At 40.2% G+C, this 26,056-nt stretch overlaps 1 protein-coding gene across 3 annotated transcripts in view; it reads left to right on the top strand.

Moving 5' to 3' along the window:
• The first annotated feature begins 1,582 nt into the window (after positions 1–1,582).
• The window catches only part of smg7 (SMG7 nonsense mediated mRNA decay factor), a 152,040-nt gene continuing 127,566 nt past the window's right edge, over positions 1,583–26,056 (top strand). Inside the window, exon 1 of one of the 3 annotated variants that reach the window (XM_087990744.1) lies at positions 1,583–1,918. In XM_087990744.1, coding sequence (XP_087846870.1) covers positions 1,890–1,918 — 29 coding nt within the window. In that variant the 5' untranslated portion in view covers positions 1,583–1,889. The remainder of the gene's footprint in view (positions 1,919–26,056) is intronic. The other 2 variants (XM_043699524.2, XM_043699526.2) reach the window with 2 other exon arrangements.

Below are 26,056 nucleotides of genomic sequence, written 5' to 3'. Positions count from 1 at the left end.
AACCTTTTGTTTCAGGCACTCTGTTACTCTCCCACTGATTTAGGCATTCTGTTTTTCACACTCTATTTCTCACCTATTGTTTCTCAACCTCTGTTTCAGGCACTCTGTTTCTTATCCTTTGTTTCTCACCCTCTGTTTCCAACACTCTTATCCAGACACTCTGTTTCTCACTGCTGTTTCAGGCAGCCTGTTTCACATTGTTTCAGGCACTTTGTTTCTCACCTGCTTTTTCAGGCACTCTGTTGCTCCCCCTCTGTAACTCACCCTTTGTATCTCAGACTCTGTTTCTGTCCTTCTGATTCTCACCCATTGTTTCACACCCACTCTTACACACCCTCTGTTTCTCAACCCCTGTTACAAGCACTTTGATTCTCATCCTCTGTTTCATGCCCACTGTTACTCATCCTCTGTTTGTCACCCTCTGTTCCAGACACTGATTCTCACTTTGTTTCTCAACCTGTTTCTCACCCTCTATTATAAATCCTGTGTCTTATGATTCTGCTCCACAACCACTTGATGAGATGCAGCACTTTGAAAGCTATTACTTCCAAATAAACCTGTCGGACCATAACCTGGTGTTGTGTGACTTTTAACTTTGCCTACAAATATTGAGATTGTACCTGCATATTAAAGTCTAGATCTTTAATATTTATCAGAAAGAGTAGCAGTCATAATAGCAACCGGCAGGGAACTCCACTATAAACCTTACTCCAGATGAGTGACAGCTGCATCACCCAAACACGTTGCATCACATTCATTGGGAAACTTCCTTCTCTCTTGCAGGACAAGGTGGCTTAGAAGGGTAGACAGTAGCAGTGATCGAAGTTTGTTCAGCAAAGATGCATGACTTTGTGAAATGGAAGAGATGGCAACAACACAAATCTTTTTCACCATGTGAATGGTTTGGATCTGGAACGTGGTGTTTGATAGTAAAGTGGAGACAGATTTAATCATGGTATTGAAAAAGGTGTTGGATTATTACTTGAAAATGAAAATCAAACATGATGCAAGGCTATCGGGAAAATCAATTGAGGCATTAGGGGAATTGCACTTGTGGAGTACCAGTATGGACGCGACGGGCCGAATGGCCTGGCACTGCGTTGTAACCAGTATTTGATTCTCACTCAACATCACTGATGTGCAACAGCCAAGTTTTGCAACCATTTACGTTCCAGTTTTTTGAGTGAAACGTGATCCCCAGAACCTTTGAATTCAGAAATGAGACAATCTCTAAGCCTGAATATCTTTCTCATTTTACGATTGGAAGTGGAGCAAGACCAGTACTATACTAACACAACTGTTTCAAAAAGAAAATGTACATGATTCTTCTGGCCGAACGTTCTGCCTTGCTCACTTTTAAGGGCTGATGGTAGCACATTTTGCTTTTAATTCCCAATACAGTAAACGAGTCCTCAGAAGAATCCCTTCCACACAGTACGTAATGCCTTAGCGAGGTGAGGAATATTGAGTTGATGGCGTATTTCCGCCGGAGGGTGAAACTGGTTGCACTGGCCGTCAAGCCGGAAGTGTGTGTTTGTGTGTAGGGAGTGAAGGAGAAGAAGGCGGGGGGAGGGAGGAGGACGGTTTTGGCGGTGACACAGATGAGGCCGCCGTCGCCGAGCAGTGAGCGGAGCGCGAGCGGCAGACGGTGGCCTGGGAAGCAGCGCGCGATCAGGCGCGCTCTCTGAGGGAGGTAGCGACGGCCCAACAGAAACAAGTCAGGCCCGTGGCCCCGGCCTCACGCCCTCACTCCCCTTCAAGGTTTTCCCTCCTCGTCCTCTATCCAAGCGCCGAGCTATGAGTTTAACCTCCTCCTCGCCGACGCCATCCGGATCGTTCAGCACTCGGGAGATTACATGGCGGCTGTTGCTGGGCTTTAGCGAGGAAGAATGAACCCGCTCTGCGCGCAGTATTTACGGTGAGAGCCTGAGCACTGGGCCTGCTGTTTAATGGCGGCCTGGAGCGTTGCGAGGTGTATGTATGGGGCACGGTTGGTAGTTACCTTCCCGAGGTCAGTAGCAGGCCCTGCGCCTGGGTCTCGGTTTCCGCAGTACGTGGACGTAGCGTCTCGGAGCCGCTTGGTTGCTTAGTGTCCCTGTCTCCTCTTCTTCCCCCATTGCTGCCAAATAATGAGCTGTGCTTTATCCGGTAGTAGGGCAGGACATGCGCTCAGCACCTTGCCAGATATTGTACCTTCTGTGACCCCCATCCGTAGTTTGGCGTTGCGGTTTGGCCGTTGTTTTTGGGGACACGCGTTTCGTTACTTCAAGCTTTCTGCACACGGACACGGATCAAATAGCACCAACCTCATGTACACACCTTGCAAACACGCAGGTTTCAATACCAAGTACCTTCTGGAAGTATTACTATATGCTGTACTACAGGAAACTCGAATCTAATATTTGAAGAGTGTTCTAATGTTCTTCACAGGGGTGATTTAAAAATGCCATTTTTTCACTGGTCGGTCTGACAGTTCCGAATTAGCATCATCCACCGTGGGAATCATGCACATTTTGTGATAATAGATTTTTAAGTTTCACTTTCAGAAGGAATTTTTGCAGGAAATCAGTCAATGCTTTGATAAATAGGGGGTGGAGCAGTGTGTACTACACGAGCTGCTATGATGGCGGCGACATTATCAAATTTCCCTAAATTTTGTGCTGTTAGGAATAGACAAGGGCTAAAGTGTCATTGGAGGCTTCAGATAAGGTTGCTGAGATTCAAAATGCGTTGTATGGAACTGGGGAATGCGTACAAATGTAAACCTTCGTTACAATTAACAGCGTAACTATGCTTCAGTAATTTATGTATGTTATTATGCACCTCACTTTCAGAATTTGTTTTCTGCCTGCAAGACTTAGTTTACTGACTAAAACAGTGTGCTGGATCCAGTTACATTTGTCTGAGTGTATACTTATCAATTTAAAAACTGCAGTGCAATTTCCAATGTGCAAAAATATTTTCTTTCAATAGGAGGGTAGCAACATTTCATTTTTAGGATTTAAGTAATGCTCACTAGAAAGAGTGCATATATTGTAACTGAAATGAAGAAACTGTACATACTGTAGTGAGTTGGATTTTGGAGCTTCAAACACTGAAAACATGTTGTTTGTACACATACAGTGGCTGCAGCATAAATGTAATGTGGATATAGATTACAATTACTATGTAAGCATGAAGCACTAGGCAGAATGAAACCAAGTGTTATACAGCTTAGACAGATTGTCATACTACTTGACTCACTGACAAGCATCTTGTAGAAGAAAGTGAGGTCTGCAGGTGTTGGAGATCAGAGTCAAGAGTGTGTTGCTGGAAAAGCACAGCAGGTCAGACAGCATCAGAGGAGCAGGATGAAGGGCTCTGGCCCGAAACATTGATTCTCCTGCTTCTCGGATGCTGCCTGACCTGTGTTTTTCCAGCAACAAACATCTTGTAGAAGCCTAGACACACTCTGTGGAAAGTACAATAAATAAAGCTTTTAATTCCTTGTTTAAAAATTGTTGCTGAAGCTCTTGCTTAGGAGTTCTGTGACCTTGATCCTGAAGGCCTCTAGTGTGTGTGTGTGTGTATATATATATATATATATAAAAAAAAATAATATTTTAAATGACTGCAGTTGGTGAATTCTTGGGCTTCGTCATTTTACTTTGATTGGAATTCATTTGCATTATATTGTATTTATTTATTTGCATTTTATTGTATTTATTTAACTGATGCAGGTTAGGGATGTAACAATAATTGAGAAAAATAACATCCCCTTGTAATGTGGATCTAATATCATTTGCATGTACAGCATTTTCCTCAACTCCAGAATGGTTAACACTCAGGTAAAATATGGTTTAAGTTGTCAATGTTTTATTCTACAATAAGATGAAATATAAAGAACAATGGGAAGGTTTAGAATCCATTGGTTCAGTTGATGTAACTTCTGTGCTTTGTGACAAAATAAAGATGTGATGTTACCACACGTATGTTGATCTTCTGACTTAAACACAACAAACCTGTCCAGCAGCATGTGGCAAGCAACTGTCATTGAAGCCCTGTCTCTGTGTTTCTCTGCCTGCTAGACTAGTATCTTGTTGAAAAGCCTGATTCACTACTTTGTGTATGTTTTGTATTAACATCTGCTTTGAGAAAACGCTTGACCCTCTCATCAACAGCAGTCAAAGTTTTCTGACAATAAGGAGAAGTGTATTTCCAACTATCCAGGCAAACTAACAAATTCCTCATTGCGTAGCTTTACAATGAAACAATTTCTGATTAACATATTGACCACATTTCTTTTGACACTTTAAGCAAAAACAACCTTGAATGGGATCACTTTTTAAAATCCAGTTTGAGAAGTAACCTTCTTTCCAGCACCATTTTCTAGGGGAAATGCAGGCCCCATCTAGGGAATCATGCTTAAAATTCCAAGATTTAAAAAAAATGTATAGAATGACTACACTTGAATCTTAGTGAAATCTTTGTTAATGTCTTAATTGATTAACTTCTAAAATGCAATTAAATTAAGCAAGTTGATTTATAATTAGTTTTAATCTGTTGATGATTGGACAATTCTAGGCTTAGTTCCTAAATTGAGAGTTATGAGGGAAGATTAGTTGAATTTGTTTGCCCTGTCTTGATTAAAGGGTTAATACAGTGTGGTTCAATTTTGAGAATAAGTGTGATTAGTGTAGACTTGATGGAACATTTAACCTGGCTATGATCAAGTACATAGAGCTAAATTAACTATTTTTGAACAAGACCAAAGATTAGAATAATTTTGTGTGGTGGGACAGGTGCAATTTGGTCCTAACAGAAAATGTTAATCCTGTACTAATTCCATGTTAAAATGAACTGAATAAACATCTGAGTGCAATTGTAGGTCCTTGTGTGAATTTTCCAGGTTAAGGATAAATGAAACATCTTATTGAACATGGTATTTTTGTCACAGAAGAGGAGGAAATAACATCAGTGGGAACCATACCATCAAATATAAATAGCAGGGAAGAAACTGTCTAGGAGTCTTTCTTGACTGCAGTTAGAATTAGTGTATTTTTCTAGAGTTTCTCTTGGAGAGCAGGGGTCTGCCCATAAGATGTTGTAGACTAAGTAAGGATTTAGCTTGATGGGTTCAATAGCTGCTTTCATCCTGTGCTTTGTCATGTTTGTATGATTGCATTGATGAGAGCCAAAAAAGTATCAGATTGTGATCAATGTTTTATAGTGCTTATACTAATGATGGTTGTAACAGAAAAAAAAATCTTTGGTAGGAACCAGAAAATATCCCCAGGAAATTACCAGTATGTTTCAAAACCAATGTGAAATTTTGGGTTCCCCCCCAGGAACTTAGAAAAACACAAACTTAATAAAAGGCACTTGTGTTTCAAACAAAACGTTTTATCAAAAATCAGTCATAGTAATTGTTATGGTATGTTTCTTAACGTTTCAATAGTGTGAAGAATTAAGGTTTTCTCCAATTGTTCCATTTTACTACATTGTTCTTCTATAAGTCACTGTTTAAAATCTAATTTGGTTACTTCACCCAGCATCCATCTTTTGATTGATATTCATTTTCCTCAAGCTCTGAAAGATTTTCCTGTGTTGAGGGGTGACCTTATAGAAGTTTATAAAATGGATAGAGTGAATAGCCAAGATCTTTTTTTCCTAGGTTAGGGGAGTACAAACCCAGAGGTTTGGGTTTAAGGTGAGGGGGTAAAGATTTAAAAAGAACCTGAGGGTTAACTTTTTCATGCAGAATGTGGTACACGTATGTAACGAGCTGCCTAAATAAGTGGTGGAGATGGGTATAATTACAGCATTTAAAAGGCATGTGATTGGTGTATAAATAGAAGGGGTTTAGAGGGCTATAGGCGAAATGCTGGGAAATGGGATTAGATCAAATTGGGATGTCTGGTCAGCATGGACGAGTTGGACCGAGGCGTTTCCATGCTGTATGACTGTTAAAGTTTTATTGAAAAAAAACTTCTCATACTAGTCAGTTTCTTTAGAGCGAGAATTACTTATAGTCGACAATAGGGAAAAAAAAATTGGTCTAACCTGACCATCCTAGCATTTGTGCTCCATTGAGTCTTCATCCCCTCCTTCCTCATTTATCCCCTTCCATGTCTCATTTTCATCTTACTTCCCCTACTATTCACCTCAGTTGCTTCCTTTGGTAGTGAATGTCACATTCTTACCACAGTAAAGGAGTTTGGTTTGAATTCCCTAATGACTTTCTTGGCAACTATCTTACATTGGCGGTCTTTAATATTGCTGCTTCACACAAAGTGAAACACACGATGTCCACTCATCAAAACCTTTCACAATTTTAAACATTACTTTAAGCTGTAAAACTTTGCATTTTTTAAGTGTAATGAACCAGTCTGTTTATCCTTTGCTAATACGTATAAACTTTCAGTTCTGATGTGTTTTTTTTAATAATGTGAAGAGCCACTGGAATTGCGTGCACTTTGCCATGTGTAACCCAATCAATGCTTGGTACAAATTTAGTCTAACATTTCTACCTCTCGTGTGCAAGTTTAGTTTATGGTAGCTGCCTTATTAAATTAGCATCATCATTTCTGAGCTTAGTAATGATTTCGTCCAATTTTGTTGTGAAAGGCATCATAAGTAAACCTGATTATGTTTTATGCTTTCCATCTTAGTCCCAAGATATTGTGAGAATTGTAAAATGTATGGGTCTGCGATGCTATCTGAGATGCTGTAAGAATAGCATAAGTTGGATTGAAAGACAAAGCATGTCAATGTATGAAAATTTATTTTTCATGGAATCCTATAGCAATGAAGGAGGCTATTCAGACCATTCTGTGTATGCCTATTCTTTGAAGAAATATCCAATAGACCACTTTCCCATTCCTGTGTGTGTTTTTCCTTCAAGTTTTTATCCTGTTTTCTTATGGAAGTTACTGGTGAATCTGCTTCCACCATTTTCAGATGGTGCATTCTAGGTTACCACAAGTGGATTTTTCCAAAAACGATTTGTCTTTTGACAGTTCAGCTTAAATCTGTTCCTCTGATTATTGATCTTTCTGCAGTTGGAAGCAGTTTCTTCTTATTTGCTCCATTAGAATCCCAAATCATACAACTTTCTCTGCTGTAAGGAGAACAACCTTAATTTCTCACATAATTGAAGTTCCTCATCTCTGATACCATTTTAGCAATTTTGCTCTCCATCATGTCAAAGGGCCTGATATACTTATTAAACATGCATTACACTGATCTATCTGATGCCCACTCTGTTTATAAAGGCTAAGCCTAATGTCCCCACTTATAGACTATAAACTTCTTGAAAAAGTGGTGAGCTTGCCCGTTTATAAATGGTTTTCTCAACTGGTTCCACTACCTCACTTCATTTGCCCCTCTTCACTCTACCAAATGTTACCACTTCCACTTCTACATTAAATTTTTATTTATATGTCTGCTTCTTTGACCAAGTGCAAGCATCATTTTGAAGTCTGAATTTCACTGCCAGTGCAATGCCAGGTGTGTTGTTCATACCTCTTAACAGCTGACAGACTATATAAAACAGCAAGTCCCTTTGACAATTAGAGTACTAAAAGTATTCAACCAGTCCATGCTTACAGAACAATGTCTCTGATTCCATGATTAGTCATCAATTGCTGAACCATCCGAAGTGTGCTAAAAGTTACATTAACAACTAGTTTAAGATTATTATTTGTCCTTGCAATGTAGTTTACTTCCACGTGCTGAAAGCTTATATATATTCATAGACAGGGACTTGACCTTGGCAGGAGAAGGAAACTGGTCCGGGCTTTGCATGTTTTTTGAATTGACTAAAAGCACGGAAGGGCATTAGTTCCATGGTATACTCTTGATGGCTATTTCTCAACTGATCTGTGTTCCCTCCCTGCCTAAGGTGTGGTGCACAGAAGTGCTGTCAGTACTGTAGTTAATGTCTAAGCAGGCCATTTTATGACTGAAGCATTACCATTTAAATTAATTTCTGTAGCAGTTCATGGTATTTTCATGGTCAATATACCTGGACCATCAAATTTCTTTGGACCTCCACTTTTTCTAGCTTTTTGCCATTTGAAAACTACTGTTCTGTATTTAAGTTCATAGTGGATGACTTCACAAATGCCTGCATTGTTGATTCATATTGCATACGATACTACCATCAGCAAAACTGGATGTGTAGTTTTATATTTCAATATCTAAATTGTTCACAAATTTGAATATTTGAGATCCCATCTTTGTGGTACACCAGCAGTAACAGCCTTCTAATTGGAGTACCTGCCGATTATTCTTGGTCTGTTTCTTACTGCTCAGCCAATATCATCACTAGATCAATAATTTGCTTTTAGTATCATGAACTTTATTTGTAGTGAACAGTGTCTCATGAGGGACTTTCAGGATCAATTGCCTTTTAGAAGTTCATATAAGTAACTTGAATCGACGTTGTTCTGTCCAATATGTTAAGCCACCTTTTCAAAAATTTCAAACCGATCCTTCAGGTGTGACCTACCCATTATAGATCCATTCCAGAGCACACTCAGCAGCTGAACATTTTCAAGGTGCTCAGTAATCCTACCCTTAATTATTGATCCTAGCAATTTCCCAACAACAGATGTTAGGTTGGCTGGTCTATAATTCCCTTGTTCATTCCTCCCCACACTCCTTTCTAAGTAGTGGAGCAACATGCAAAGTTTTCCAACTGAAAGAAATGGTTCCCAAATATAGCAAGCATTGGGACATGGGGTTCTCACTTACTACTTGTAAAACTACAATAGAAATTATTTGGTCCTGGGGAATTACCATACTTTCACATGAATATTTCATCCATTGCTGTTATTTTGAATATGTTTTGGTGCGTTTTTACCTCTGAATGATTACTTAATGGTAAGGTCCTAGGGAGTGTTGCTGAACAAAGAGACCTTGGAGTGCAGGTTCATAGCTCCTTGAAAGTGGAGTCACAGGTAGATAGGATAGTGAAGAAGACATTTGGAATGCTTTCTTTTATTGGTCAGAGTATTGAGTGTAGGAGTTGGGATGTCATGTTGCAGCTGTACAGGACATTGGTTAGGCCGCTGTTGGAATATTGCGTGCTATTCTGGTCTCCTTCCTATCGGAAGGATGTTGAGAAACTTGAAAGGGTTCAGAAAAGATTTACAAGAATGTTGCCAGGATTGGAGGATCTGAGCTACAGGGAGAGGCTGAACAGGCTGGGACTATTTTCCCAGGAGTGTCGGAGGCTGAGGGTGATCTTATCGTGGTTGACAGAATTATGAGGGACATGGATAGGGTAAATAGGCAAAGTGTTTTCCCTAGGGTCAGGGAGACCAGAACTAGAGGGCATAAGTATAGGGTGAGAGGGGAAATATATAAAAGAGACCTAATGGGCAACTTTTTCACACAGAGGGTGGTATGTGTATGGAATGAACTGCCAGAGAAAGTGGTGGAGGCTGGTACAATTGCAACATTTGAATGGGTATATGAATAGGAAGGATATGGGCCAGGTGCTGGTAGGTAGGACAAGATTGGGTTGGGATATCTGATCGGCATGGATGGGTTGGGCCGAAGGGTCTGTTTCCATGCTGTACATCTCTATGACTCTATGGTTCCTTTGGGATGATTTGCATTTCTCCTCATTTCTACTGCTAATACTGATGTAAGGTAATTATTCAGCATGTCTGCCATTTCCTAATTTTCATTGGAGCTATTACTGTTATCAGTTCAAGTAACCCATATTACTCCTGGCCACCCTTTGAAATTTTCTCTTCATATCTCCAAATTGTCTATTTTGTAGTCCTTCACTGCTTTTTGTGATCTTTTTCCTTATTTGCCAAGATGTACACTTTGTATTTTTATTTATTTGTAATTTTAGGTGCTTTTGCTTTTAGTTTCATGTTGTCTCTTGCATCTTTAATCTTTTATGGGTGTCTTTACTGGCATGTAGTCCTCTTGTTCCTTGAAGGTATAAAATGGTTCTCTATGACAGTAAGTTCTTTTCTGAGCATCTTTCATTGATCTTGTATCCTTTTGCCATAAACAGATTTGCTTATTTTTCTGTGAATAGTTTGTTTCCCATATTTAGCTTTGCTTAAATGTAGAGTCTTATCACTTTTATATCTAGCTTTTGAACACCAAATTAGAATCTGTGATATTTCTAGTTGTTATTGCAGTTAAGAGTTTGTTTAATCTCTCCTCTTTGCTTCATCCATGGACTCCTGGAATCATTTTGGTCAATATATGCTACACCCCTTCCAATGCCAGTATATCTGTCTCAAGATGTGGAATTACTTGCACTACTCTAGATATTGTCCAATCAGAGATTTCTATCACTAAGTCATGACTCCTACCTCCTAGAATTATAATCTTATTAATTTCAAGGGCAGTATTTTACTAAACCTTTTAATTATTTTCTGGACTTGTTGGCAATTTAATGATCTGTGTATGTGGGCCTGCAAGGCTTATACGCTTAATGGTAAGGTCGTGGGGCGTGTTGCTGAACAAAGAGACCTTGGAGTGCAGGTTCATAGTTCCTTGAAAGTGCAGTCTAAGATGGATAGAATAGTAAAGAAGGCACTTCATATGCTTTCTTTTATTGGTCAGAGCATTGAGTATAGGAGTTGGGAGGTCATGTTGTGGCTGTACAGGGCGTTAGTTGGGCCACTTTTGGAATACTGCATGCAATTCTCATCTCCTTCCTATCGGAAAGATGTTGTGAAACTTGAAAAGGTTCAAAAAAGATTTACAAGGATGTTGCCAGGGTTGGAGGATTTGAACAATAGAAAGAGGCTGAGACTGTTTTCCATGGAGCATTGGAGGCTTATGGGGTGACCTTATAGACATTTATAAAATCATGAGGGGCATGGATTGGGGAAATAAGGTCTTTTTCTGGGGTGGGGGAGTGCAGAACTAGAGAACATAGGTTTAGGGTGAGAGGGAAAAGATTTAAGAGACCCAAGGAGCAACTTTTTCACGGAGGGTGGTGCATGTATGGAATGGGCTGCCAGAGGAAGTGTTGGAAGTTGATATAATTACAACATTTAAAGGGCATCTGAATGGATATATGAATAGGAAGGGTTTAGAGGGATTTGGGCCAAGTACTGGCAAATGGGACTAGATTAATTTAGGATATGTGTATGGTGTGGATGAGTTGGAATGAAGGGAGTGTTTCCATGCTGTACATCTGATTCTATGATCACTGTTGTTCTCCATTTCAAAAATGCAGTACCCTGTTTTCTCAGTTTAACCAAAGATTTTTTGAGGTCATAGAAAGAATCTTGATTTAACAGCTCATCCCTGAGACTGTACCTCTGCTGGTACAGATTCTCTCATTACTGAACTGAAGTGTCAACCAAGGCTTGTACTCCAATGTTCACCCAAAATGAATGATTTTGAACTAAGACATGACTGATACATGAGTTACCCTTATGTGAAAAAATACCTGTTTCACTGCAATAATTGGACAATGCAGTAGTTTGTTTGAGATGTTTCCTTCTCAAACTAAACACTCTCCATCCTTCAGCTTCAGACTAAAATAAAATTATTTAATATGTGAAGTATTTGTTTATTGTTGAATATATTAATAGATTTAGATTGTAGAATCCCTACCGTGCGGAAATAGGCTATTGAGTCCGCACCGACACTCTGAAGAGCATCTCATCTGGTCCCAACCCAGTCCCTATATCCTGCATTTCCCATGCCTAATCCATCCAGCCTGATCATCCCTGGACACTATGGGCAATTTAGCATGGTCAAACCACCTAACATGTATATCTTTAGGAAGAAAACTGGAGAACCTGGAGGAAACCCATGCAGGCACAGGTAGGATGAATATGTGGGGTTTGCACAGACACCTGGGGTTGGAATCAAACCCAGGTCCCCGATGCTGTGAGGCAGCAGTACTAACCACTGAGCTACCATGAATAGTTGTTACCATATTGTGACTCTAATGTGGTTCAGTAAATTGTGAAATCTCAATATTTAAGCAAATGCATAGAGAGTTTTAATTTATTCTTCCTACAGCACAGCTAAGAAGTAAAGAAGATTGGAATTTCTTGGGTTGCATTCAGAGTTATTCTGCTTGCAAATTTGATTTAAAACTTTGATCAAAGATTAAAATAATTTATCGATAACTACCTTGGTGCTTGATGGCTCTAACATTAATCAGGTGAACACTGGTGCTTTTTGGGGAGAAAAGCTTTCTGTATGATTTGTACCAGAAGATTGTCACACCCCTTACGATAGGGTATTTGAGGTCAGTAGTCACGGGCAGGGGAATGTGGCTTTATTAAAGGCTGATAAGGGGACCCAGAGGGCAAAAGTGTAGGAACCTGAACCTTTGTAACTGTCTGACATGTTTCAAGTTCTTTCAGTTGTTTGTGCAAGGGTGTAGGCTGTAGACTAGATAAGTTAACTGACTATGACAGTGATATGGGAAGTGATTCAAGTGAGGGGAGCAAAAAGGAATGTCGTAGTGGTAGGCGATAGTATAATGGGAGGTACTGACACTTCGGTACATCAAAGAGCGAGAGTTCAGAAGGCTGAATTGTCTGTCTGATGCTGGAGTACAAAATGCTTTTTCAGGGCTAAAGAGGAAATTGCATTGGGAGAGGGAGATCCAGTTGTTATAGTCCATGGAAGTACAAATTACTTAAGCAGTACAAGGAAGGAGGTCCGCATATTTTAGTGTGAGGAGCAGCTCAATAAGCAAGGTGTTGAAAGGATTAGAGGTAGGAGTGGAGTAATCAGATTAGCCATGATTTTATTTAATGATGGAGGTGCTCGAGAGGCCAGTTGCTACTCTTAATTTGTCTGAATATAAGTTGAGCAGTGTTCCGTTTTTTTTTTGTTGCAGGTATGCATAGCAACGACTGCTGCACTTGGAAGTCAGTGCGTTAATATGCGCCAGAGATAATTTCAAGATTATGGCAAACTCACATATACCTCGGTAGAGGGCAGCGAAAGTTAGAAAAATGTTTGTGCGGCTCAAAGACTGGTGCAGTAGAAGTGAATTCTACTTTGTGGGGCACTGGCACCACTGGCGTTTGTATTGTTGGGATAGTTTCAATCCGAACTGTATTGAGACCAGTGTTCCAGTAATTCACATAGCCAGGGAAGTAAACAAGTGTTTTAAACTAAACAATAGGACCCAGGGATCACATTTGGACAGTTTTCTTAGATTAAAGAATAGAGGCAAAGCAAATAGAAATGTATCCCAAAGGGAAATTATAACAGACTGTGCTATGGATAGTATATCCATTTGCTAAGAGTAAATCAATAGATAAGAATAGAGATTCTAAAATAATAAAGAACTAAACGCTCTGCATCCAAATGCACACAGCATTTAAAACAGAACAGATGAACTTGCATTTATAATGATATAACAACCATTACAGAGACACAACCACAAATTGTCACCTGGATATTGAAGAAATGTATACTTAGAGGATGGAGAACTCGAAACAGATGGAGAGGTGACTCTGCTGGTTAATATTAGTAGCAGAATAGAGAAGATTGCAGTAATTTTAGAGAACCAGCATGTAGAAATGGTTTAGGTAGTAATGAAAAATGGTAAATGTGATAAATTACTTGTGCAAGATTACTTGTGCCGGATCAATAAATCAGGGTGGAAGGAATAAATAATGGAGCTTGTCAGAAAGGTACAGCAATAATCATGTGAAATTTTAAGCTGAACAGAGCAAGAAAAATCAGGTGGTGGAACTTGGCTAGATGAGGAATTCATAGAATACTTTCAGAGTTTCTGAAAACAACCCATTCTGGAGGTAGGCAGAGAGCAGAATTTGTGGGTCCTTGCATTGTGCAACAAGAAAGATTTAACGAATAACCATTGTTAAAGCTCCCCTGGGTCGCCGTGATCGTGATATGATGGAATTTTATATTTGAGGGAGAGGATAACATTTTGAACTTCAATAAGAGCAATTGAGGGCTTAAAAGCAAAGCTAGGTAAAGAAGTAAGCGGGTAGTACAGGAGTCTTCTGTGGCTATTCCCATTTCAAGCAAGTATGGTGTTTTGGAAAATATAGGGGATGATGGACTTGCATGGGAATGCAGCACGAACAGCCAAGTTTCTGGTATCCAGATTGGCTCTAATGTAATGAGGGGTGCATCGTGTTCCAAGCGGTTGATTGTGTTATGGGACACTCTAGTCAGGGGCACAGACAGACGTTTCTGCGGTCAGCAGTGAAAAATCAGAATCATGTGTTGCTCCCTGGTGCCAGGATCAAGGGTGTCTCAGAGAGGGTTCAGAATGGTCTCAAAGGGGACAGGGCCGAGCAGAAGGTCATTGTACACATTGGTACCAACGACGTAGGAAGGGAAAAGGATGAGATTCTGAAGGGAGAATGTAGAAAGTTAGGCAGGAATTTAAAAAGGAGGTCCTCCAGGGTAGTAATATGATTACTCCATGTGCTACAAGCTAATGAGGGTAGCAATAGGAGGATAGACCAGATGAATGTGTGGCTGAAGAGCTGGTGTATGGGAGAAGAATTCATATTGTTGGATTATTGGAATCTCTTCTGTGGTAGAAGTGACTTGTACAAGAAGGGTGGATTGCACTTGAATTCTAAGGGGACGAATATACTGGCAGGGAGATTTGCGAGAGCTGCTGGGGAGGATTTAAGCTAATAAGGGTGGGGTGGGACCCAGGTAGATAATGAAGAAAGAGATTAATCTGAGACTGGAACAGTTGAGAAAAGAAGCGAGTCAGACAGTCAGGGCAGGCAGGAACAAAGCAGAGACAAAGTAGGACTGATGAATTAAACTGTGTTTATTTCAATGCAAGAGGCCTAACAGGGAAGGCAGATGAACACATGGCATAGTTGGGAATATGGGACTGGGATATCATAGCAATTACAGAAACATAGCTCAGAGATGAACAGGACTGGCAGCTTAATGTTCCAGGATACAAATGCAACAGGAATCACCGATGGAAGGCAAGAGAGGAGGGTGAGTGGTGTCTTTGATAAGGGATAGCATTATAGCTGTACTGAGGGAGGATATTCCTGGAAATACATCCAATGAAGTTATTTGGATGGAACTGAGAAATAAGAAAGGGATGGTCACCTTATTGGGATTGTATTACAGACCCCTAATAGTCAGTTGCAATTGTACCAGTCTCTACCACTTCCTCTGGCAGCTCATTCCATACACTTATCACCTTCTGTGTGAAAAAGTTGCCCCATAGCTCTCTTTTATATCTTTTCCTACTCACTCTCGTTCTGGACTCCCCGACACCAGGGAAAAGACTTTGCCTATTTACCTTATCCATGTCCCTCATAATTTTGTAAACCTTTATAAGGTCATCCCTCAGCCTCCGACACTCCTGGGAAAATAGCCCCAGCCTGTTCAGCGTCTCCCTATAGCTCAAATCCTCCAATCCTGGCAACATCCTTGTAAATCTTTTCTGAACCCTTTCAAGTTTCACAACAACTTTCCGATAGGAGGGAGACCAGAATTGCACGCAATATTCCAACAGTGGCCTAACCAATATCCTGTACAGCCGCAACATGACCTCCCAACTTCTGTATTCAATACTCTGACCAATAAAGGAAAGCATACCAAACGCCGCCTTCACTATCCTATCTACCTGCGACTCCACTTTCAAGGAGCTATGACCCTGCACTCCAAGGTCTCTTTGTTCAGCAACACTCCCTAGGACCTTACCATTAAGTGTATAAGTCCTGCTAAGATTTGCTTTCTCAAAATGCAGCATCTCACATTTATCTGAATTAAACTCCATCTGCCACTTCTCAGCCTATTGGTCCATCTGGTCCAGATCCTGTTGTAATCTGAGGTAACCCTCTTCGCTGTCCACTGGACCTCCGATTTTGGTGTCATCTGCAAACTTACTAACTGCACCTCTTATGCTCACATCCAAATCTTTTATGTAAATAACAAAAAGTAGAGGACTCAGCACCGATTCTTGTGGCACTCCACTGGTCTCAAGTCTGAAAAACTCCAGTCTGAAAACAACCCTCCGCCACCATCTCTGACTTCTACCTTTGAGCCAGTTCTGTGTTCAAATGACTAGTTCTCCCTGTATTCCATGAGATCTAACCTTGCTAATCCGTCTCCCATGGGAAACCTTGTCGAACGCCTTACTGAAGTCCATATAGATCACATCTACCACTCTGCCCTCATCAATCCTCTTTGTTACTTCTTCAAAAAACTCAATGTGGGCGGCATGGTGGCAAATGTGGGCGGCATGGTGGCACAGTGGTTAGCACTGCTGCCTCACAGCGCCTGAGACCCGGGTTCAATTCCCGACTCAGGCGACTGACTGTGTGGAGTTTGCACGTTCTCCCCGTGTCTGCGTGGGTTTCCTCCGGGTACTCCGGTTTCCTCCCACAGTCCAAAGATGTGCAGGTCAGGTGAATCGGCCATGCTAAATTGCCCGTAGTGTTAGGTAAGGGGTAAATGTATGGGTGGGTTGCGCTTCGGCGGGTCGGTGTGGACTTGTTGGGCCGAAGGGCCTGTTTCCACACTCTAATCTAATCTAATCTAATCTAATAATCAATCAAAGTTTGTGAGACATGATTTCCCATGCACAAAGCCATGTTGACTATCCCTAATCAGTCCTTGCCTTTCCAAATACATGTATGTCAGGATTCCCTCCAACAACTTGCCCACCATCGACGTCAGGCTCACTGGTCTATAGTTCCCTGGCTTGTCCTTACCACCCTTCTTAAACAGTGGCACCACGTTTGCCAACCTCCAGTCTTGTGGCACCTCACCTGTGACTATCGATGATACAATCACTTCCCTAGTTTCCCACAGAGTTCTCGGGTACACCTCATCAGGTCTTGGAGATTTATCCACCTTTTATGGACAAAAGGGTCACTGGGGAGCAAATAGCGTCCCTCAAAGATGAGCCAGGCAGCCTTTGTCTGGAGCCGCAAGAGATGGGAGAGACACTAAGAGTATTTTGCATCAGTGTTTACTGTGGAGAAGGGCATGGAAGATATAGAATGGAGGGAAATAGATGGTGACATCTTGAAAAATGTCCATATTACAGAGGAAGAAGTGCTGGATGTCTTGAAATGCATAAAAGTGGATAAATCTCCAAGACTTGATGAGGTGTACCCTTGAACTCTGTGTGAAACTAGGGAAGTGATTGCTGGGCCCTTTGCTGAGATATTTGTATAATCGATAATCGCAGGTGAGGTGCCAGAAGACTGGAGGTTATTTAACAAGGGTGGTAAGGACAAGTCAGGCAACTATAGATCCATGAACCTGACTTCTGTGATGGGCAAGTTATTGGGGGAAATCCTGAGGGATAGGATTTACGCATTTGGAAAGACAAGGACTGATTAGGGACAGTCAACATGGCTTTGTATGTGGGAACATGATTTAGTTTTTTTGAAAATAGTAATAAAGAGGATTGGCAGAGCAGTGGATGTGATCTACATGGACTTCAGTAAGGCATTTGACAAGTTTCCCCATAGGAGATTGGTTAGCAAGATTAGATCTCACGGAATAAAGGGAGAACTAGCCATTTGGATACAGAACTGGCTCAAAGGTAGAAGACAATGTGGTCATGGAGGGTTGTTTTTCAGACTAGAGGTCTGTGACCAATGGAGTGCCACAAGGATCAGTGCTGGGTCTACTACTTTTCGGCATTTATATAAATGGTTTGGATGTGAACATAGGAGGTATAGTTAGTAAGTTTGCAGATGACACCAAAATTGGAAGTGTAGTGGACAACAAAAGAAGGTTACCTCAGAGTACAACGGGACCTTGGTCAGATGCACCAATGGGCTGAGAAGTGGCAGATGGGGTTTAATTGAGATAAATGCAAGGTGCTGCATTTTGGGAAAGCAAATGTTAGCAGGACGTATACACTTAGTGGTAAGGTCCTCAGGAGTGTTGCTGAACAGAGACCTTGGAGTGCAGGTTCATAGCTCCTTGAAAGTGGAGTCGCAGGTAGATAGGATAGTGAAGGAGATGTTTGGTACACTGGCCTTTATTGGTCAGAGCATTAGTCAGAGTATAGGAGTTGGGAGGTCATGTTGCGCGTGTATAAGACGTTGGTTCGGCCACTTTTGGAATATTGTGTGCAATTTTGGTCTCCTTCCTTTTGGAAAGTTGTGAAACTTGAAAGGGTTCAGAAAAGATTTACAAGGATGTTGCCAGGGTTGGAGGATTTGAGTTATAGGGACAGGTTGAATAGGCTGGGGCTGTTTTCACTGCAGCGTTGAAGGCTGAGGGGTGACCTTATAGAGGTTGGATATGATAAATAGACAAAGTCTTTTCCCTGTTTTGTGGGAGTCAAGAACTAGAGGGCATAGGTTTAGGGTGAGAGGGAAAAATATAAAAAGGACCTAAGGGGCAACGTTTTCACATAGAAGGTGGTGCATGTATGGAATAAGCTGCCAGAGGGAAGTGGTGGAGGCTGGTACGATTGCAACATGTAAAAGGCATCTGGATAGGTATATGAATAGGAAGAGATTAGAGGGATATGGGCCAAGTGCTGGCTAATGAGACTATCTGGTCGGTATGGATGAGTTGGACTGAAGGGTCTGTTTCTGTGCTGTACATTTCTATGTCCCTTTAAATTAGATTAAAAGAAAGGTTAATAGAGATGCAGTGGCAGATATTTTAGGAGATATTTCAAAATAGACCAAAGAAGTACATTGGAATGAGGGAAACTTCCATGGGTAGCACCCACTATCTTATTTTCTCGACACTCATTTCACCTCTTTCTACTGCTCCATCTCCTTCAAGTCACAGTTATTATCCCCACTGCCAGCCCTGCTCCTTTCTGCTTCTCCTTTGTTTTTGCTGCTGTTATTCCCACTCCTGGTCTTCCTCCTTTCCACTGATACCTAGTTGTGTTCTCACTACTTTATTTCTGCTACTTGTCTCCCTTTGTGCTGTTCTGTTGCATTTGAGGAGCTTAGTGTTCTGTTTCTGTTGATACCACAGAAATATATCTAAATTAGGAAGCAAACTCAATTATTAATCTCGGGGTTATTTTCTGAGCCTTGTACGTATTGGCATTGGGCAACAAAAACTAGGCTGAAAAAGCTATATCTGCTCCTGGTTTGCATGTTCTGTTGACTGTGTGCAGTTCAGGGTTTGGTTTCTGTGACTGTAATTCTGAGTCCAAGCTGGAGTCTTACATTTATACTGCACCTAAATAAATGTTCCTGATGTACCAAAATAGTTCCTTCATAATTACTTTGAAGTCAGGAGTATGGCAACAAATTTGAGGAATGGACAGACCTTACTTTATTTTTGTATTTTGATTGTACAATGGATGTTGGCAGGTCACTGGAAGAACTCTAATAATGGTGTAGATCTTTAATGTCCGCCCGAAGTGCAGGATCATGCAGTCAGGGCTTTTGAATGTTTCATCTAAAAGGTAACATTTCCTTAATGCTATATTCCTTGGAATGAAATTAATTTCATGATCTTCTCGTTCAGGAGGCAAATGATCGCAATTGAATGAAACCAATTTGTATTTTAAAGTTTACTTTTGTAAATTATTCCTAATTTTAATTATTGTTTACCTTGGGGGTCTCTGTTGTCAGCTGGGGCCCTTCTAGTTTGGATGGAAAACCCCACTATCCTCCCACCAGGAGGAATTAAGGTTCACCTATGTGATTTGGGTGAACTTTTCAAAAGTGGTACTATATGCAGGAGTCCCACATGAAATGCTCAGGTCGGGAGTTGAGGTGACTATTGTTGTAACACTGAGCATCTCAATTTTTAACTGTATAAATCCTTGTGATTTATCAACAAAGTGTTTACTCCAATTTCTAACCAAATCTTAATGAACATTAGCTAGTTTTAGTCTGTTTTGCCTGTTTTTGTGTGAAAATGTCTTCTAGTTTTTCTGTCTTACTTGAGCTTAAAACAGAATGTGCTGAGATGAAGCAACATCAATGGTGATATGATTTGGAGTTGCCGATGTTGGACTGGGGTGGACAAAGTTAAAAATCACACAACAGGTTTTAGTCCAACAGGTTTTTTTGAAAGCACTAGCTCTTGAAGCACTGTTTCTTCATCAGGTGGTTAGAAACAGTTAATGTTTCAGATCCTTTGTCAGAACCAACTTGAAATGTCAACTGCACAAATGCTACTTGACCTAAAGAGTTTTTCAGGCACTTTCAGTTATATTTCACATATCCAAGAAGTGTCATATTTTGGCATCTCATTTGAGGTGTTCTAACTTTTAATTATACTCTTAACTAATGTGCAGGATTAAATCTCCTATTTGAATAGAAATGGTGTGCAACAATATGGGGAAAAAACAGGAGATTGCTATTAGGTAATAGAGCCATTGCGGACGTAATGGGCTGACTGACCTCCTTTTGTCATAACAGTTGTGTTTTTGCGACTTAGCCTTGCTCAGGTGTATTTAGACTGGAGTGGACCACAGCAGCTGCTGACTGATCTCAATTCCAATATTGTAATTTTATTAACCAAAAAATGGATTGTTTACAAACTCAATCCCAGATGGTTTCAGATTGCCCTCTGTCTACTTTGTTGATATAAAATTTCAGAATTTGAGATTTTAGATATTGCCAGCTTAACTTTGTAAACTTCATAATCATTAATGTTCTTGACTGATTTTTCACTCCTCTTGGTATTGGTTAGTTGTGGCTTTCTTCCATTTGATATTGTTACACCTGATAGCAGTTTGGTAAAGGACAAATTTCAAAATTCTTGAGTCTAATAGTAGTAGTGTCCCTACCTCTGGGCCAGAAGGTCAAATCCCATCTGCCATGTCTGAATAGATTGACTAAAATTAAATAAGGAAGCTCCATGTGAAGAACGATTTATTGTTGGGCTGGTACTAGTGGAAATAGCATCCTTGGTGATTGAAGAGGCTGTAATGGGGGTGTAAGTAACGAGCGAAAATGGGTATATTATTCTTCCCAAATAAGTCTGATCTTCTGAAACAGTTGAACATAAAATTTTCAGGTGAAATATTTTGAACCATAATTAACTACTAGGAACACTTCAAGCAAAGTCCATTCTTTAAGACTCCATCTCAAATCTTGCTTATGTGCTGTAAACGTGTATCAACCAACAGCAATTGTGCATGTTATTTAAGTCTTAAGAAATTCTGTGCAAATAGATAGCTAAACTACTGAATTTTATTACTCTTATTTTCTCTACATCTTCATTTATATTTGTACCCCATACCACCTCTTATAAGATGGAAGACAAACGTTAATTTTCTTTAAAAGTTAATATTTTACAGAAATTTGGTTCCGTACCAGTGACTTTTACATTTAAAAGTAAAACAAAACTTTACAGGGGACCTCGATTATCTGGCATTCGATCATCTGAACAAGATCGCAAGGTGCTTGACTAAACTGTGTTATCCAGCATTTGATTATTTGAACATTATAGTTATCCAAACAAAATACTCCCCAGCCGTGTCGTTCGGATAATCGAGGTTCTTCTATTTCCTAATCAGGTTTGGAAAGTAAATTGATTGAGTTTTTCTACTTTTTAAATTGCAGTGCTCTCAGTACTTTATTAATTTTTGATTTTTCTGTTCTCTGTGGACACCACTGACCAAGCAGAGTTTGTTGAACATCGCTGAGGGCCATGTAACAAGCTTCTGCTCTTGAATTTAACTGGTGAACTAGATGGATTTATATTGTAATCCTATGGTCATTTTCTGGTTGCTTGCTTTTAAATTACCAGATTTTAAAGCCCTATTTATAAGTTTCCGTTGGTTGAATTTAAATTCATCGCTCCCTGGGAATTATAAGTGACCGTGCACATTAGGTTACTGGTCCTGTAATGTACAGTAACTGTATGCAACAAATTGTTAAGATTGAATGTACAAAATAGGTAAATACACTTTTATATCTGTGTATTCCTTCTAATTATCTGGCAGTGGACCTCCACCTAAATTGCCTTTTTAGTTATTTTGTCCCAGTATAAGTTTGCACTGATCCAAATCCTATGTCTGGTAACTGCTATGAGTTAATAATATTGCTGCTGTGTCCATAAGAACATAAATAAGAATAAAACACTGGGAACAGAAGTAAATTAAATGGTCCCACGTGCCTGCTGTTTCTTTCACTATAATCATGGCTGATCATCAGCCTTAAATCCACTTTCCAACCTGCTAATTGTATCTCTTGATTCCAAGGATGGTTCAAAGTCTGTTGCAGACTTAAACATATTAATTGATGGAGCAGTCACAATTTTCCAGGTGGACAGATTCAAAGATTCAAAACTTTTTGCATGAAGGTATTTCTTTTCGTTTTGATCTAGATTGAGCCCTTATCATGAGATTGTGCTCCCAGATTGTAGGTTTGCTAGCCAGGGCAAACAACTTGTTAGCAGTGTACCCTATAAAGTTTATATGGCAACTGCTATGAACATGTAGAGTTTCGCCCTGTTCCAAATGCTGTTTCAGCAACTTTGAGGAGCAAAAAGGGAATTGAAAATTATACGATCCATTTTGCATTAAATGTTAATTAAATTATGCAATACCGTTTTCTGTTGAGTTAGAGCAAATCCTGTTCTATTTCACTGAAAGACCACTAGATTGGGATGATTATTTATAGGTGATTACTTTTATTTTGTTGCACACATCATCTTAATTAATTGAAGCTGATCTTGCCTGTGTATATAATACTTTCAATTGTCTACATTAAAATGCTGCAAAAAATGTGCAATTATGGGTTTGATATTGATCAAATATCATGAAGGCATGTATGTGTAGTCAATGGATTTAGTAGAGCTTTCAAGGTTGTTAGACCCCCTCATGGAAGAAGGTCTGCGCAGATGTGCTTGAACCATTAACCCTGGGGTGACTTTTTTAAATGCCTGGGCTCCTCAAGTGGGGTAAAAGACTCTGGACTGTCTACCAGTATCTTTGTAGAGGCTGGTCTGCTGTGAATGGATTGGGGGAGGAGGGGTTTGGGAAAAAGGAACATTTCTGTGAAGGGAGAGGGACCTCAATGGTTGTCACTTTCAGCCAAGCTCTGTTTGTCCAAACTTATGTGATTATGTTAAATAATTATGCAATGTGCTTTATTATATTTTCATGTACTATGGATCAACATATAACATGAACTTAAGTTGTGCTGAAATTTGCTATACTTTGCCTTTTTTTTTGGTGCTGTTTTATTTGCTCCTGTCTGGGGTCATGCTAATGTTCAAGAGTTTTCAATGTGAGCATCTGTTGTGAGGTCATCATTTGACCATTCTTCCTTATTTGCAAGTTTTGAGACGATTTGTAGCTCCGGTTGAGGTTCTGGATGTAAGTTTGCCTGCTGAGCTGGAAGGTTTGTTTTCTGTCGTTTCGTCACCATACAAGGTGATGACATCAGCGAGCTTCTGATGAAGCACTGGTGGTATGGCCTGCTTGTTATGTGTTTAGGTTTCCAAGGGCTGGTGATGACATTTCTTGTGGTGATGTTTCCAGTTCTTTTTCTCGGGGGTGGTAAATGGGTTCCAAGTCAGTGTTTGTTGAGCGAGTTCCGGTTGGAATCCCGTGGTTTGAGGAATTCTCGAGGTTGGGATGATTGCTTCTTTAATTCAGTATTTGGTCTGTGTCTGTTATTTTCCTATAGACGCTGGTTTGAAGTTCCCCATTGGCTGTTCACTCTACTGCCACATCTAGCAATGGCAGTTTGTTGTTGTTCTCATCTTTAGTGAATCTTATGCCAGTAAGGGTATTGTTAATGGTCTTGAAGGTTTCCTTTAATTTGTTTCGTTTAGTGATGACAGAGGTGTCATCCATGGAGCAGACTCAAAGTTTGGGTTGGATTGTTGGCAGTGCAATAAACTGCCATTCCTAGATGTCGCAGTAGAGCGAACAGCCAATGGGGAACTTCAAACCAGTGTCTACAGGAAAACAACACATGCGGACCAAAAACCGACCTACAGAAGCAACCATCCCAAAATCCACAAACAAAGCTGCATTAGAACGTTATTTCAATGAGCTACCATACATCGCAGCGCAGAGGAAAATCGCCTATACAGTGTACTCAAAAAGAATAGATACCCAATGAACACAGTCTGCTGATTTTCTCAGCAACAAACCCAAGCAAGCATACAAAATGCATCCAGAAACCCTAGCCACTCTCCCCTACATCAAGGACATCTCAGAAATGACTGCCAGACTAATCACACCTCCTTGGCATCATGGTAGCCCACAAACCCACCAACACACTAAAACAGCAGCTAATGAACTTGAAAGACCCTACACAGACAACAAGCCAAACAAATGTCATTTACAAAATACCTTGCAAGAACTGTAACAAATTGTAACTGTATTGGCCATACAGGCAGAAAGCTAGCCACCAGGTTACATGAACATCAACTAGCCACAAAAAGACATGACCCACTCTCACTAGTATCTTTACATACAAATGAGGAAGGACTCCACTTCAACTGGGACAACACATCTATCCTAGGACAAGCCAAACAGTGATATGCACGAGAATTCCTTGAAGCAAGGCATTCCAACCAGAACAAATACATTGACCTGGATCCCATTTACCACCCCCTGAGAAAAAGAATAGAATAGGAAATGATATTGCCATCAAAAATGATGTCACCACAGAAAATGACATCACCAGACCTGAGAAACATATACACACATTTAAAATGGGCCATACCACCAGTGCTTCATCTGAGGCTCACTGATGATTTTACCTAGTATGGTGACGAAATGTCTGAAAACAAACCTTCCAGCTCAATAAACTTCCAGATTCTTAGCTATCCTTAAAGAATTATATTGAGTCATTTTGGAAACTGTTTGCAAAGCACCGCTCTAAGCTTTTGCTTTGTTTTGCATATATAAGTCTTATGTCTACTAATTGCATTGAATATTGAAATGTCAAAGTCACTTTCATGGTTTGATACACAGGCATTGAAACCAGTGGATCAGTCACACTAAACAGGGAAATCTCATGTTTCTGTTCACTTGAAGTCATTTAATTCACTAACTTGAAGTGGTCCAGAAGTCTTTGAATTCACCACATATCATTAAAAAGTGCTATAATTAAAGGATCCTTGTCACCAAAGAAATTTAGACATTTTGCATTTGAGCTACCAACTTTTTTTGGCTTCAACCAGTCTCGCCACGTAAGTAAATTATTTGCTCACACCAGAGTCCCAAATTTAGACCATTTCCATATTGTAAACATTAATACTACAAGATAATATGCTTGCTTACTTGAAGCTTTGTGATGTCTTTTAAAATAATCACAAGTTTTGAGTACCTATTTTTTGTCTTTCTTCTAAATTAATCAATCAAAATTGTGATATAAAACTTCTAAAATTACATTTGCTTCTGCTTATAATCATGTATGCCCAATTAACCATTTTGTTTTTTGCAACCTGATCCGTCACCTTCAGTAATTTGTGAACATAAACTAACCAACCCTCCTGGTCCCTCTTTTCCTGTGTGCTTTATTTTGCGTCCCCTCATTCATAGAGTGATAGATGTACAGCACAGAAACAGACCCTTCGGTCTAGTTCTTCCATGCCAACCAGATATCCCAACCCAATCTAGTCCTACCTGCCAACACCCTGTCCATATTCCTCCAAGCCACTCCTATTCATATACCTACCCAGATGCCTTTTAAATGTTGCAATTGTACTAGCCTCCACCACTTCCTCTGGCAGCCAATTTCACACATGCACCACCGTCTGTGTGAAAAGGTTGCCCCTTAGGCCTCTTTTATATCTTTCCCCTCTCACCCTAAACCTATGCCCCCTAGTTCTGGACTATTTACCATATCCATGATCCTCATGATTTTAAACCTCTATAAGATCACCACTCAGCCTCTGACACTCCAGTGCAAAGAGCTCTAGCCTATTCAACCTGTCCCTTTGGCTCAAAGCCACCAGCCCTGGCAACGTCTTTGTAAGTCTTTTCTGAACCCTTTCAAATTTCTTTCTGCTCCTCCAAGCAAACTCCTTGCTCTTTTCTACATTAAAGTTCGGTTCCTGATGAAGGGCTTTTGCCCGAAACGTCGATTTTGCCTGTCCTCGGATGCTGCCTGAATTGCTGTGCTCTTCCAGCACCACTGATCCAGAATTAAAGTTCATCTGCCAACTGTCTGCATGTTCTTCC

The sequence above is a fragment of the Chiloscyllium plagiosum genome, unplaced genomic scaffold, assembly GCF_037043375.1.
Source record: "Chiloscyllium plagiosum isolate Xiang-an unplaced genomic scaffold, Cpla_swu_hap1 HiC_scaffold_9, whole genome shotgun sequence".
Lineage (NCBI taxonomy): Eukaryota > Metazoa > Chordata > Chondrichthyes > Orectolobiformes > Hemiscylliidae > Chiloscyllium > Chiloscyllium plagiosum.
The sequence above is the reverse complement of the archived record's forward strand: the minus strand, read 5'-3'. Positions and strand labels throughout refer to the sequence as shown.